General features: G+C 52.9%; 4 protein-coding genes across 4 annotated transcripts; 2 read left to right on the forward strand and 2 right to left on the reverse strand.

Moving 5' to 3' along the window:
• Nucleotides 1-278: 278 nt before the first annotated feature.
• Nucleotides 279-584, reverse strand: LOC139682759 (feather keratin Cos1-2-like). The gene has a single exon (XM_071577313.1). It carries the CDS (start codon nt 582-584, stop codon nt 279-281), a length of 306 nt encoding a protein of 101 aa, XP_071433414.1.
• Nucleotides 585-4,011: 3,427 nt separating this feature from the next.
• On the forward strand, nt 4,012-4,317 carry LOC139682894 (feather keratin Cos1-2-like). The gene has a single exon (XM_071577546.1). It carries the CDS (start codon nt 4,012-4,014, stop codon nt 4,315-4,317), a length of 306 nt encoding a protein of 101 aa, XP_071433647.1.
• Nucleotides 4,318-7,477: 3,160 nt separating this feature from the next.
• Nucleotides 7,478-7,783, reverse strand: LOC139682764 (feather keratin Cos1-2-like). Its single transcript, XM_071577319.1, has one exon. The coding sequence runs from the start codon at nt 7,781-7,783 to the stop codon at nt 7,478-7,480; it is 306 nt and encodes a 101-aa protein (XP_071433420.1).
• Nucleotides 7,784-10,950: 3,167 nt separating this feature from the next.
• Nucleotides 10,951-11,256, forward strand: LOC139682761 (feather keratin Cos1-2-like). The gene has a single exon (XM_071577315.1). The coding sequence runs from the start codon at nt 10,951-10,953 to the stop codon at nt 11,254-11,256; it is 306 nt and encodes a 101-aa protein (XP_071433416.1).
• The last annotated feature ends 2,240 nt before the right edge of the window (nt 11,257-13,496 follow it).

The following is a 13,496-nucleotide window of genomic DNA, read 5'->3' on the forward strand; positions in this document are numbered from 1 at the left end:
ATTCTCTCCTGACCCAAACAGGCAGAAAAATTCCAAAACCAGAGGATCACTCAATACACCACTGAGCTCTCTCAGGGCCAGCCTGTGTTGACAAATGATGCAAATCCATCCCCAAGAACTGCCTGCCAGAAACACCTTGGGGCAACATCTGTGCCTTGGGAGAGTGTCTGCAGGGGAAAGGATGACACAGAGGCGTGGACTGGGATGCAGCAGAATTTAATGAGGCAAAAGAGGGAAAAGGGTGGATCCAAGTGGAGACCCCAGGGCAGGGAGCAGCTTTAGCAGGGGAAGCACCTCCTGCCACAGAGGCCACTGCCGAGGCCAGAGAGGTCAAAGCCCCCAGAGTTGATGGGCACTCCCTGAGAGCTGAGGATGCTGCCAACGGCAGCGGAGGTGGAGGATCCCACGGCGGTGTTCTGAGGGAAGGAGCTGAGGATGGGGCCGGGCAGGGTCACCACCACGGGGGAGGGCTGGATGGCCACGGTGGAGTCCTGGCACTGCCTGACACAGGGCTCATTGCAGCTGTTGGCCAGCGGGGTCGGGCCGCAGGGCTGGCAGGGCAGGCACGGGGTGTAGCACGACATGTCCTGGGCTGGAGATGCACCTGGCACAGACAGCAGAGGGAAGCAGAGGATGAAGAGTGGGTGAGAAGCAGTTTGTCACCTCACCATTAACATGACCCTTTTTCGCTCAGCCCAAAAGACCCTCTCAAATTCTAATGAAGTCCATGGAGATCCCCACCTAACCAGTAGCTCAAGAAACACCTCACTCATGCTCCAATCTCTTTCTATGTCACATCTTTTGCCTTCTTCTCTCACCCATGGTAAGAAGTCCCAGTACCCAGCCAGAGACATGGTATATACTTAGAAATGTAGGATGAGGACAAGGAGGATAAGAAAGTACTCCAAACTCACCTTGTTCCTGAGGAGATGGAAGCAGGATGAGTAGATGAGACAGTGAGGAGAAGGACCCACTTTTATACTGCTCCTGCACTGCCCCAGGCCCACAGTCACTGCATGAGGGCAGTAATTTTCCAACAGACTCACCTTCAAAGCAAAATACCTTCCCTGCTCCCAGCGGTGGTGTTTTGGCTTCTGTCAATGCTTCCATTTAATTTCCTAATTTCTGACATTCCCACCAGGTGATCGAGATTCTTTTCATGTATTGGGATGAGAAGTCCAAGGATTGTCCTTTCAGAAACATGAGTAGTGGTTGGACTCAATGACCTTCTGGGTCATTTCCAGCCTTAATTTTTCTCTGATTCAATAGTTCTTTGATTATGGTCAGGAATCAAGTCTCAAGTAGAGTCCTGTGCCATTGGGAACCTCCTCACTATCTTGGATGTGAGGACAGTGCCTTCTTCCTCCCCATGTCCTCACCCCTCGATGCCCTTTGGCTGCACACTTTGCACCCTGACCTGCAGGACACACAAGCACAGGCCACTTTTCCAATACACACTGTCAGGACTGAGAACAGCTCTGACTTGTGGCAGTGCTGCCAAACATCAGTTTTCTTGGGGCAAAGATGGAGCTGCCCTTGCTTGAGGATACTGGCCCCTGCATGGGATACACCTGTGGACAGCAACAGCTGACAAAGGCCAACCCAAAATTAGAGCATGTCTCACCATAGGTAGGGAGAGTCCATCCCTGGAAATTTGCCTACTGATGAAGGCATTCCCTTGCCCTCCTGGGATGCATCCCAGCTGCCTCCATGTCTGCAGGGCAGGGAAGTGCTTTGCTCCTTGGCGTAGTTTGAGAGCTGGGTTTGTACCCAGGCCTTTGTGAGCACATCCCCTCCCTGAGCATCCCCAGGCATGTGGCACTGCAGTTTCTCCCTGGGTCTCATGTGTAGGGAAAATGAAAGAAGTTTCCTGTCCTGTCCTGGAAGTGGTGCTGAGTTGGGGTTTTCTTTAGGCTGAGGAGGCTTTTGGGGCCTGGGAAAGGGACACGCTTCAGTCACAAAGGCCAATAGAAGACACACAGCTTGGGAGGAAGGGATGAGTCCCAGCCAGTGGGGAGGTGCTTTGTGAAACCCCTTCTTTCATTTCCTGAGCTCCAGAAGAGCTTCCCTGCACAGTCCAGTCTCTTTGACCAGGAAGATGAGGCCTCTGTGTACATTCCCCTCTGTCCTCAGAGTGTACTCTTGTCTTCCTTTGTTTTGCCAGGACCTTTCCTGAACTTTGACTTTTTGAAGTGCCAAAGGTGCTGCCAGCTTTTCTGATCTCTTTTGTTCTGCACAGGTTCCCCCAGGGCATGCCACCAACTGAATGTTTGTGGAGGCTGATTCTGGCATATTTGAACTCCACAAGCAGGACATTACTACTCACTGCCACCCTTACACCAATTCTTGCACTCCACTTTCTATGGTGTAGCAGCCCATGGCCTCTTGTCCCTTCACTGCATAGGACTCAGGAGAGTCTGCCTCTGTGTTCTGGACTTTCGACCCCCAGCCCAGCAGGACTTTTCACAAAGGAGTTAATCACTGCTGGCACCCTATGAAGCTCCAGTGAGTGTCCTCCAGCTGGACTTGGTGCTCTTCATCCCAGCCCTTGGAGACCTGCAGCCATGCCCCATTTCAGTCATGCCCTTCTAGAAGTCAGGATGCCCATTGTCTTCCTCACAGTGCTCAGCTGCATTCTCTGAGTGCCAGCACGTCCAAAGGGGAGCTCAGAGAGGCCTCTCCCTGACACCAATGCTCCAGTGCCTGTCACCAGGTCACACACACTCATGTCAGTCCTGTGTGTTTAAAGGTTCCCACAGCTGATCCTCCTCTGTTCTGGGAAGTCTTCCCTGCTCCAGACCTGCTGAGGAATATCAGGAGCCTGATCCTGTGCCAACATATCATGGCAGTAAAGATCAAGGCCCAGCAACCTTTGAGTACCTACAGCTTTCCTACAAGCCCTGCAGCTGGGGAAGCTGTCCCAGTCAGCCTTGGCTCGAGCCTCCCTTTGACTGCTGCCCTGTGGGGAAGATCTTGTTGCTCTCCACAGGCTTTCCTGATTCAACTCCAGGTGGGCTTTGGCTTTCCTGACCCCAAGATTGGAATACTCAGACAGGATGGTAAATGTTCTCCATGAACAAAGGGCATGAAGTGAGAGGAAAGCATTTGCCAGGAGCAGCAGGGGCCAGTGAGCCCTGGAGTGAGGTGAGAGGGAGGAAAGAGGAGTCTGCAGGATGTTGTGTGAGAAGAGGAGCTTTGGGTGCTCTGCCGCTCTGGGCAGTGCAGGACAGGGCTGAGCCTCTCCCTGCAGAGGCAGCTGCCAACAGTGGCAGGTCAGTGCCCTGTGCCAACATCCCCTGCCTGCACAGGACCCTCCAGCACGTGGGGGCTCATCTTCTGCCTGCAGGACCATGTTCTGATCCAGGGTATCCTTAGGCCTCTCATCATGGCACATGAAAGGAGCTGCACCACAGACCAAGCACATCAGAAATGAGGAAATGAAAAGGCAGCGTTGACAGAAACCAAAAGGCAACCTGTGGCATTAGGTGGGATACTTTGCTTTGGAGGGGAATGTGCTGGAAAATTACTGTCCTTGTGCAGTGACTGTTGGCCTGGGGTGGTGCAGGAGCAGTATAAAAGCAGGACCTTCTCCTCTCTCTGTTACCCACTCTCTCTCCTTCAAGCTCCTTGGGATAGAGGTGAGTCTCAAGCCCTTTCATTTTGTTGTCCTTTGAGGTTTCTTATCCCATCCTGTCTCTTTGTCCCACATGGGTTCTGAGAACTGCCTTTAAGGGAGAGGGAAGGTACAGAAGGTGTGCATGGAGAAGCTTGGTTTTGGTTGAGATGTTTTTTGAGCCATGTTCTAGAAGGGCGCTGATCTTGGTTACTTTTGGGGAGATTCCTCAGGGCTGAGTGGAAAGTGAGGGGGGTGGGTCTCTGTAAGCAGCCCTGTGCTCTCTTCTTCTTTCTCCTTTTCTCCATGACGGTGAGTGAAGAGACTCCTCTGACCCAGCTCTTCCCCAGCTCTGTCCCTCAATGCCCTCTGTGCCAGGTGCATCTCCAGTCCAGGACATGTCGTGCTACACCCCGTGCCTGCCCTGCCAGCCCTGCGGCCCGACCCCGCTGGCCAACAGCTGCAATGAGCCCTGTGTCAGGCAGTGCCAGGACTCCACCGTGGCCATCCAGCCCTCCCCCGTGGTGGTGACCCTGCCCGGCCCCATCCTCAGCTCCTTCCCTCAGAACACCGCCGTGGGATCCTCCACCTCCGCTGCCGTTGGCAGCATCCTCAGCTCTCAGGGAGTGCCCATCAACTCTGGGGGCTTTGACCTCTCTGGCCTCGGCAGTGGCCTCTGTGGCAGGAGGTGCTTCCCCTGCTAAAGCTGCTGCCCATAGCCCTGGGAAGGAACCAGGGACACACGGGGTGGAAGTGCCCTGGGATAGAGCATCAGTGCTCTCTTCACTGGGATCTCCACTCAGAGTGACTTCTTTCTCATCTTTTGACTTATTGAAGTTCTCCTGTATCCCAGCTGTAGAGTAGTTAGTGCCTTTATAGTGTTAATTGTTGTTGTCATGTTTCTATGTGTCAACCCTTGTGTCCTTCAATGTTCTCGAACATGCAAAGCTGCATCCTCTCCTCAAGCTTTTTCAGCTCAACAACAAAATAAAAAAGGGGCAGATGTCAGAGGAGACCAGACTGATGAGGAATTCACCAAATGGCAGATATATTACAAATGCTGGGTGGACGAAGATGCGGAGGCCCGGGACCCCGGGGAGCGATGCAGCGGCTGGATCGGGACCGTGGGGGCTTTCGGATGGACACTTCCCCAGCTTGAATGTTATACACCCCAATGTGTCTACCCTGGTTGTTTTTCCCTTGGTAGTTCCTTGTCCAGGTTCCCTCTTCCCACAGAACCCTCCGGGTCGCAGCCCCTGTCCTGGCCCGACCCCGCCATGGGGGCGGTTGCCGGCGGGGCCGCCCACGAGGTGCCGCTGGAGCCCGGGCGGGGGCTGTCCCTGCCTCGAAGTACCGAAAGCCCTACGGTGACTTTCCCCGCCCATCTCATTCTCCCATTGGTCTTTTTGCCGCTCCTCCCCTCCCTCCTTCCCTTCGTTTGCATGTACCCAATGAACTGTGTTACTCCGCCCCGTCTCCGCCCCTCTTCCCCGCCTACGTCCAGGGAATTCCCATGCTCTCCTCAAAAGCCAGCGCGCGGCAATAAACTTGGATTTTCCTCGTGGGCTCCTGGCAAGTGCAGACTTGTTCCATTCGGGGCGGTCGCCGGGCCGGGGGCGGGAGGAGCCGACCTCGCTTCTAAGGGGCCTGATCCTAGGGAGCCCTGCTTGTCGCTTTCCTAGCCTGGCTCCTGGAAGCGGAGACCTCTCCACCGTATCCGTGGGCTATTTTTAATCCGCTGATACCCAGCCCACGCCTCTGTGTCATCTTTTCCCCTGCAGATCCTTGTCTGATCTGTCCAGGGAGAGAGGGGTTGCTGTGTGCTTCTGAGAGGGGGTTGTTGGGGATGGTATTGATTGTCAGGATTGCATTGCTTATGTTAACACAGCAATAATTAGTCGTATTTGGGGCGACCTTTCTAAATTCTTCTGCCTGTCTGTACCTGGAAGAATTACCTGACACTGTTAAAGACCACATCTACTCCAAAATTATTTCAGTTCTCCCATGAAGGCATTCTCTTCTCTCTTCTCAGCAAACCCCATGGCCCCAGCCTGTCATCCCCAGGCAAGTGTTTCAGCCCACTCACCGTGCTGGCCAATGTATTCCATGTATTTTGCTCCTCTTTGCTGAGCTTTTTCTTGCATTACCCTCAACTAGGCAGCAAAACACACGCGATGCCCTCTGGGGAGTGCTGAGCAAAGAGGGATCTTTGGTTCCATCAATATCATGGCTACAGTGCTGCTGTGAAAGCCCAGAATGTTAATGTCAGTCTTTGATGTCCAGGGACAGTCCTGGTAGTTGCACCTGTTTTCAGGATGTTACCACAAAAGCACCCCATCTGGGCCCTGATTTTCAGACTGAAGGATGTGACAAGGTTGGCTACAACAAAGCCACCTTCAAATCTGCACTCTGGGTGGACATATGTCATCATGCCCAGCTGTGTCCTGTGGTAGTGCAGCGTCTCCCCTTCATCACGTGCAAACTTCTCTGCAGCCTGTGCTGCTGTCACTGCCCTTCTCTGGAGAGCTCCTGGGCAGCCCTTGGAGACCCTCAGCCCACACCCGATGACACTGTTCCTCCTCTCTGCCTCTCTCTGCCTCCCTCTTGCCAGGAACTCTCCCAGGAAAGTTGCATTGAGGAAATCCACATGCTCAGAACAGCCTGGAAGAACAAGTTATTCTGAGCAGGGCTTTAATAAAGAACTGGGGATACTGGAGATTGGAAAATTGCACATGAGCCAGCACTGTACAATTACAGCCCAGAAATTCAGTCATGTCCAGGGCTGCACAAACACAACCTTGGCCAGCAGGTTAAGGGAGGGGATTTTCGGCATCTCATCTGCTCTTGTCAAACCCCACCTGGATCTCTGCAACCACTCTGGGGTCTGCAGTTCATAATAGACATGAACCTGTGTGAGCAGCTGCAGACAGAGAAGGGCTGTAAACATGATCACCTGGATACCCCACCCCTCCCATAGAGAAAGGCTGAGTGGGTTGAGGTTTTACAGGCAGAAGAAGAGCAGCTCTGGGGAGATCTTATTCAGCCTTTCAGTATCTAAAGGGGATGCACAAGGAAGCTGGACAGAGGTGTTTTCTCCAGGTCTGTAGTGACTCAACAAGGAGCAGCAGTTTTGCACTGAAATGGGGTAGATGTGGATGGACATAAGGAAGAAATGGATGATGATGAGTGTGGTGAGACCCTGGAAAAGGATGCCTGCAGAATGATGGAGTGTCTCATCTTGGTAAGTGTCTCAAGGTCAGGTTTGAGTAATGTGATATAGTGACAGATATCTGTGCCCATGGCAAGAGGGTTGGACAAGATGACCTTTATCAGTCTCTTCCAAGCAAAACCATTCTATGACTTGAGGACCACACTGGTGTGTGAGAAAGCAAACACTGCACTGTGTCCCTCCCATTGATAATGCTGTGGTTAGGAAGGGTTCTCCTGGAGTGTGATGGGAATTGATACCTGTGTGTGGTCAGTAACACATTCAGTGCTCAGTACTTTTGTACAGAGTTGAGCTCAGTGAGAAAAAGGAAAAGACGTTCAAAGAAAGGGACTGGTTGTCACTGTGCTCTGTAGGGGAATTCTCTCCTGACCCAAACAGGCAGAAAAATTCCAAAACCAGAGGATCACTCAATATATGTCTGAGCTCTCTCAGGGCCAGCCTGTGTTGACAAATGATGCAAATCCATCCCCAAGAACTGCCTGCCAGAAACACCTTGGGGCAACATCTGTGCCTTGGGAGAGTGTCTGCAGGAGAAAGGATGACACAGAGGCGTGGACTGGGATGCAGCAGAATTTAATGAGGCAAAAGAGGGAAAAGGGTGGATCCAAGTGGAGACCCCAGGGCAGGGAGCAGCTTTAGCAGGGGAAGCACCTCCTGCCACAGAGGCCACTGCCGAGGCCAGAGAGGTCAAAGCCCCCAGAGTTGATGGGCACTCCCTGAGAGCTGAGGATGCTGCCAACGGCAGCGGAGGTGGAGGATCCCACGGCGGTGTTCTGAGGGAAGGAGCTGAGGATGGGGCCGGGCAGGGTCACCACCACGGGGGAGGGCTGGATGGCCACGGTGGAGTCCTGGCACTGCCTGACACAGGGCTCATTGCAGCTGTTGGCCAGCGGGGTCGGGCCGCAGGGCTGGCAGGGCAGGCACGGGGTGTAGCACGACATGTCCTGGGCTGGAGATGCACCTGGCACAGAGGGCAGGGAGAAGAGGAGAATGAGGGTTGTTTAGAGAGCAATCTCTACCCCTCCATGACACAGAGCCTTCCCTTCAGCTCACATGAACTCTGCCAGGAGCAGGATGTCCAGTACCCTATCTCCACTCAGCCGATTGCTCAGAAGGTGTCTGAGCCAAGCCCCAGCCTCTCTCCACACTGTCTGCCCCCTTCACTTTCCTATGACAGGCAGTCCGAAGAAACCAAATGGGGAAATGAGGCTTGAAGGTGCTCATAAATTCCAGAGTAGGGAGTGAGGGAAGAGGAGGAGGAGGAGAAGCAAGACAATCAGGAGTTTCAAACTTTCTTTATGATCATTTCCCTCACCCATAATAATTTGACCAATGACGCAGTTTAGGGAAAAGGGTCAAGTATGTTATGAGATATTCAAAATGAGTAGGATGAAGAGCAAGGTCTTCAAACTCACCTTTTTCCCAAGGAGATGGAAGCAAAAGAGTGGATGAGAGAGTGAGGAGAAGGATCCACTTTTATACTGCTCCTGCACTGCCCCAGGCCCACAGTCACTGCACAGGACAGTAATTTTCCAACAGACTCACCTCCAAAGCAAAATACCCTCCCTAATGCCAGGGGTGGTGTTTTGGTTTCTCTCAGCACTGCCATTTCATTTCCTCATTTCTGACGTGGCAATTGGTCACAGAGGGTCTTTTGAAGTATTGGGATGAGAGGCCTGAGGATTTCCTGAGAAGGATCATGTCAGCACAGACAGAAGATTTACCCCCACGTGCTGGAGGGATCTGTGCAGGCAGAGGATGTGCATGTGGGGAAGTATGGGGAGAATTTTACAAACTCCTCTGAGGGATCTTGTCTTCTCACCAATGCACATCTCTCCTGAGCACCTAATGTCTTCTCCTAATGAGGATATGCTGCATGTCCCTCCCTCCCTGCCTCTCTGCTCAGGCCAGGACTCACTGGGCTTTGCCTCTCTGGGCAGGCAGGTTATGTTGCTGCTTTCAACTGGCTTTGCCCAGGGAAATTTTCTCTTTCAGGGAAGACATTTCCTGGTTTATTTGGCACAGTGATCTCTTTTTTTTTTTGCACTCTCTGGGGGTCACTCCAAGTGTGGTCAGCAGGTTTGTAGAAGAACACTCTTCTCTCTAAAATCCCTCATTCTTCACGAAGTCCTGTGGATTTCCTTCCACTCCTTTTCCTACCTGAGGAATGTGTTGAGTTGTCTGGACATTGCCTTCTTCCTCCCCATCTCTTCACCCCTCGATGCCCTTTGGCTGCACACTTTGCACCCTGACCTGCAGGTCACCCAAGCACAGGCCACTTTTCCAGCACATGCTGTCAGTGCTGAGAACAGCCCTGACCTGTGTCAGTGCTGCCAAGCAGGGCAGGCTTTGGCCAAAGACCTTTGGGATGCCTGGAGCTGTGGGTCTGGGCACAGGCAAGAGCTCAAAGATGGTTTTCCCAGGAAAGGTATGGAGCTGCCCAAAGGACTGAGGCCCAGACGGACCCTGAATGTACCTGGGGATGCTCAGGGAGGGGACATGCCCAGAAGGGCCCTGGGTACAAACCCAGCTCTCAGACTACACCAAGGACTGATGCACTTCCCTGCCCTGCAGACATGGAGGCAGCTGGGATGTGTCCCAGGAGGGCAAGGGAATGCCTTCAGTCGGCAAATTTCCAGGGATGGACTCACAGACTCTCCCAATCCCGATCCTGGTGAGTCAGACCCCAAATTTGAGCTTGCTGTGTATCAGCCTCTTGGGCTGAGGACAAGCCAGGAGTGTGTGCTGTCTGCAGGCCATTGTCCCACGTGGGGCTGAATTTCCCTCCAGCAAGGGCAGCTCCATCCTTGTCCCAGGCAAATTGATGTTTGGCAGCACTGCCACAGGTCAGGGCTGTTCTCAACACTGACAGCATGTGCTGGAAAAGTGGCCTGTGCTTGTGTGTCCTGCAGGTCAGGGTGCAAAGTGTGCAGCCAAAGGGCATCGTGGGGTGAGGAGATGGGGAGGAACAAAGAGTTGTCCTAAGAGCCAACAAACCCCTGTGATAGTGAGGATGGTGGGACACAACTCCACAGGGCTCCTTGAGGAATCGTAGGATTAGGAAGGGAAAGAATCTCCTTCCACAAACCTGCTGACCACACTGAGAGGAACCCAGATCCTATAATGGGAGGGGACAACTCGACCAAATCAGCAGGAAATGTCTCCCCAGAGGAAGAAAATTTCCTTGGGCAAAGCCAATTGAAACGAGCAACGTAACCTGCCTGCCTAGAGAGGCAAAGCCCAGTGAGTCCTGGCCTGAGCAGAGAGGCAGGGAGGGAGGGACATGCAGCATATCCTCATTAGGAGAAGACATTAGGTGCTCAGGAGAGATGTGCATTGGTGAGAAGACAAGATCCCTCAGAGGAGTTTGTAAAATTCTCCCCATACTTCCCCACACTCACATCCTCTGCCTGCACAGATCCGTCCAGCACGTGGGGGTAAATCTTCTGTCTGTGCTGACATGATCCTTCTCAGGAAATCCTCAGGCCTCTCATCCCAATACTTCAAAAGACCCTCTGTGACCAATTGCCATGTCAGAAATGAGGAAATGAAATGGCATTGCTGAGAGAAACCAAAACACCACCTCTGGCATTAGGGAGGGTATTTTGCTTTGGAGGTGAGTCTGTTGGAAAATTACTGTCCTGTGCAGTGACTGTGGGCCTGGGGCGGTGCAGGAGCAGTATAAAAGTGGATCCTTCTCCTCACTCTCTCATCCACTCTTTTGCCTCCATCTCCTTGGGAACAAGGTGAGTTTGAGCCCCTTCTTGCCCTCCTTCTCATTCTCCTCATTCTCTTCTTCCTCCCCTTTCTATTCCACTTTGTCCTTGTCTTGGATTTCCCATCACATATCTGCCACCTTGTTCTCTGCTGTGTCTTGAAGCTGCTTACCATGGGAGAGGGAAGGTGTAGAAAGGGTGAATGTTGGACTGAGGTGTTTCCTGAGCTATGGGTTAGTGGGGTCTTCCCTGGCCTTGGTAACTCTTGGAGGGGCTCATTTGGGCTGAAAGAAAGCATGTCCCTCAAGGTGTGGTGGGAGGCTGCACTTGAAACACGCCTCATGTCTTGATGTTCCCTCCCCTCTGTGCCAGGTGCGTCTCCAGCCCAGGACATGTCGTGCTACACCCCGTGCCTGCCCTGCCAGCCCTGCGGCCCGACCCCGCTGGCCAACAGCTGCAATGAGCCCTGTGTCAGGCAGTGCCAGGACTCCACCGTGGCCATCCAGCCCTCCCCCGTGGTGGTGACCCTGCCCGGCCCCATCCTCAGCTCCTTCCCTCAGAACACCGCCGTGGGATCCTCCACCTCCGCTGCCGTTGGCAGCATCCTCAGCTCTCAGGGAGTGCCCATCAACTCTGGGGGCTTTGACCTCTCTGGCCTCGGCAGTGGCCTCTGTGGCAGGAGGTGCTTCCCCTGCTAAAGCTGCTCCCTGCCCTGGGGTCTCCACTTGAATCCACCCTTTTCCCTCTTTTCACCCATTAAATGCTGCTGCATCCCAGTCCGTGCCTCTGTGTCATCCTTTCTCCCGCAGCTGCTCTCCCAACATTCCCAAGGAGAGAGATCTTTTTCAGGTTTTGTTCTGAGAGGCAGTTAAAGAGGAAGATGTTTCAGTGACTTTTCAGACAGGAGTGTTTGAACTTGCTCCATCAGGCTATTTCTGCTTTCTCACCTTCTCAGCCTCCTTGTGGCTGGATAGAATGAACCAATCCTCTTCTCTGACTGTAGGTGCTCCAAGGATTATTTTAATCTCTCTGACACAAAGCATCCTCCCCTCCACACTCACAGTCCCTGTGCCTAAGCCAAGGGCTCCAACCTCCTCACCATCCCAGTAACCCTGCCCTGCCCTTGCTCCCCTTGCTCAGCGTTGTTCTTGTGTTACAGCCTGTCCTCAACACGGATGATGCCACCAGTGGATGCTGAGCAGAACAGCATCGTTGCTGCCATGGATCTCTTGGGTACGCTCCTGCTCACACATCCCAGGGGGCTGAGGACAGTCCTTGGGGTCTGGGCACAGTTGGGGCAGTGGCACCTCTTCTGATGGGGTCACTGCAGGAGCCCCTTTCCCTGGCCCTGTGTCCTGCTTTCAGCTGGGTGGAGTTAATTTCTTCTCAGTGGCTGTTCCAGTGCTGTGTTTTGGATTCAGAATGAGAACAGTGTTGATTACACACTGATGGGTTGGGGTTTTCATAAGTCCTGTTCATGCTAAAAGGGGGTTTTGCCTCATGCTCTGCCATTGAGGTTCACAAAGGAATCTGAGAGGGAGCAGAGCTGGGACAGGTGACCCAAACTGACCAAAGGGTTATTCCACACCACAGAATGTCATGCCCAGTCTATGAACTGGGGGTATTTACCCGGGAAGGAGGCTCTGGCATCGGTTAGAGGGTGGTGAGCGATTGTATTGTGCATCACTTGATCTTCCCTTATTATTATAATTATTATTGACATGTGTCATTATTACTGGATTTTTACTGGATTTTCAATTATAAAACTGTTCCTACCTCAACATGTGTTTTGTAGAAGTTTTACTTTGATTTTCTTCCCCATTCCATAGTATTTGGGGGAGAGGGAGCAGGTTGAGTGAGTGACTGTGTGGTGCTTAATTTCCACCTGAACATAAACCATGACACCCTGCTTTGGGGCTGCTGCCCGCCAGCGGCTGAGGGAGTGTGGGTGGGGGGCATGGCTGCGTGGTACCACACCAGCTTGTGTTCGGGACTGGGCATGAATATGTGTCATCCTGCCCAGCTGTGTCCTGCAGACATTCCTCTCCCTCAGCTGTGAGTCTCTGCAGCCTGTGCTGCTGGTCACTGCACTGCTTTGCAGAGCTCCTGGACAGCCTTGGAGACACTCAGCCCACCCCCACTGCCTCTCCACCTGCTTGAAGTCTCTCTCTGCCTCCATCTCTCCACAAGCTTTGCCAGCAAGCCCTGGCACAGACAGGGAAGGAGGAGGGCAAAGAGGACAAGCACTGCCTGTGGGCCTGTGTGGTGTTATGAGCAGCACTAAGCACCGAGCAGCTCTTCTAATGACCCACAGACCCTGAGGGATGGGGGAGAACTGGGGAGAATGGGATCTCCTGGTGTCAACATCAGCACAGTCTATGACGGGACGGGGAAAAAGAGAGAATACTAAGTGGTTCAAAGACAACCACCCTGCACCTGGCACCAGTTTGATGCCCAGGCAGTGTCTGAAGAACAGCACCATTGGGAAGATGCCCAGAGCTTTATGGTTGAGCGTGGTGTCATATGTGTCAAGGGCAGTGGTGGTGTCACAAACCCTGGAGGGATTTCAAAGATTGCAAAGGTGACACCTGGAGACAAGGTTTAGTGTTGAGCTTGGCAGAGCTGGGTTAATGGTTGGACTCCTTGATCTCCAAGGTCTTTTCATACCTAAATGATTCTCTGATACTGTATGACATGGAATAGCCCTTTGGTCAGCTGAGCTCATCTGTCATGGCTGTGTCATTTCCAGCTGCTTGTTCCCCCCTGGCCTCCACTGCAGGGGATGCAGAGTGAGAAAGAGAGATGGTCTTGATGATGAGCAAGCCTTAAGCAGCAATAGCTCAGGCTTTGGTGTGTTCTCTGCACTGCTTTAGTCACACAGTTGAATACAGAGAATGATATTGACTGCTCTGGAGACAGTGACCTCCATGCCAGGCAG

Source organism: Pithys albifrons, chromosome 25 (assembly GCF_047495875.1).
Source record: "Pithys albifrons albifrons isolate INPA30051 chromosome 25, PitAlb_v1, whole genome shotgun sequence".
In the NCBI taxonomy this organism is placed as follows: domain Eukaryota; kingdom Metazoa; phylum Chordata; class Aves; order Passeriformes; family Thamnophilidae; genus Pithys; species Pithys albifrons.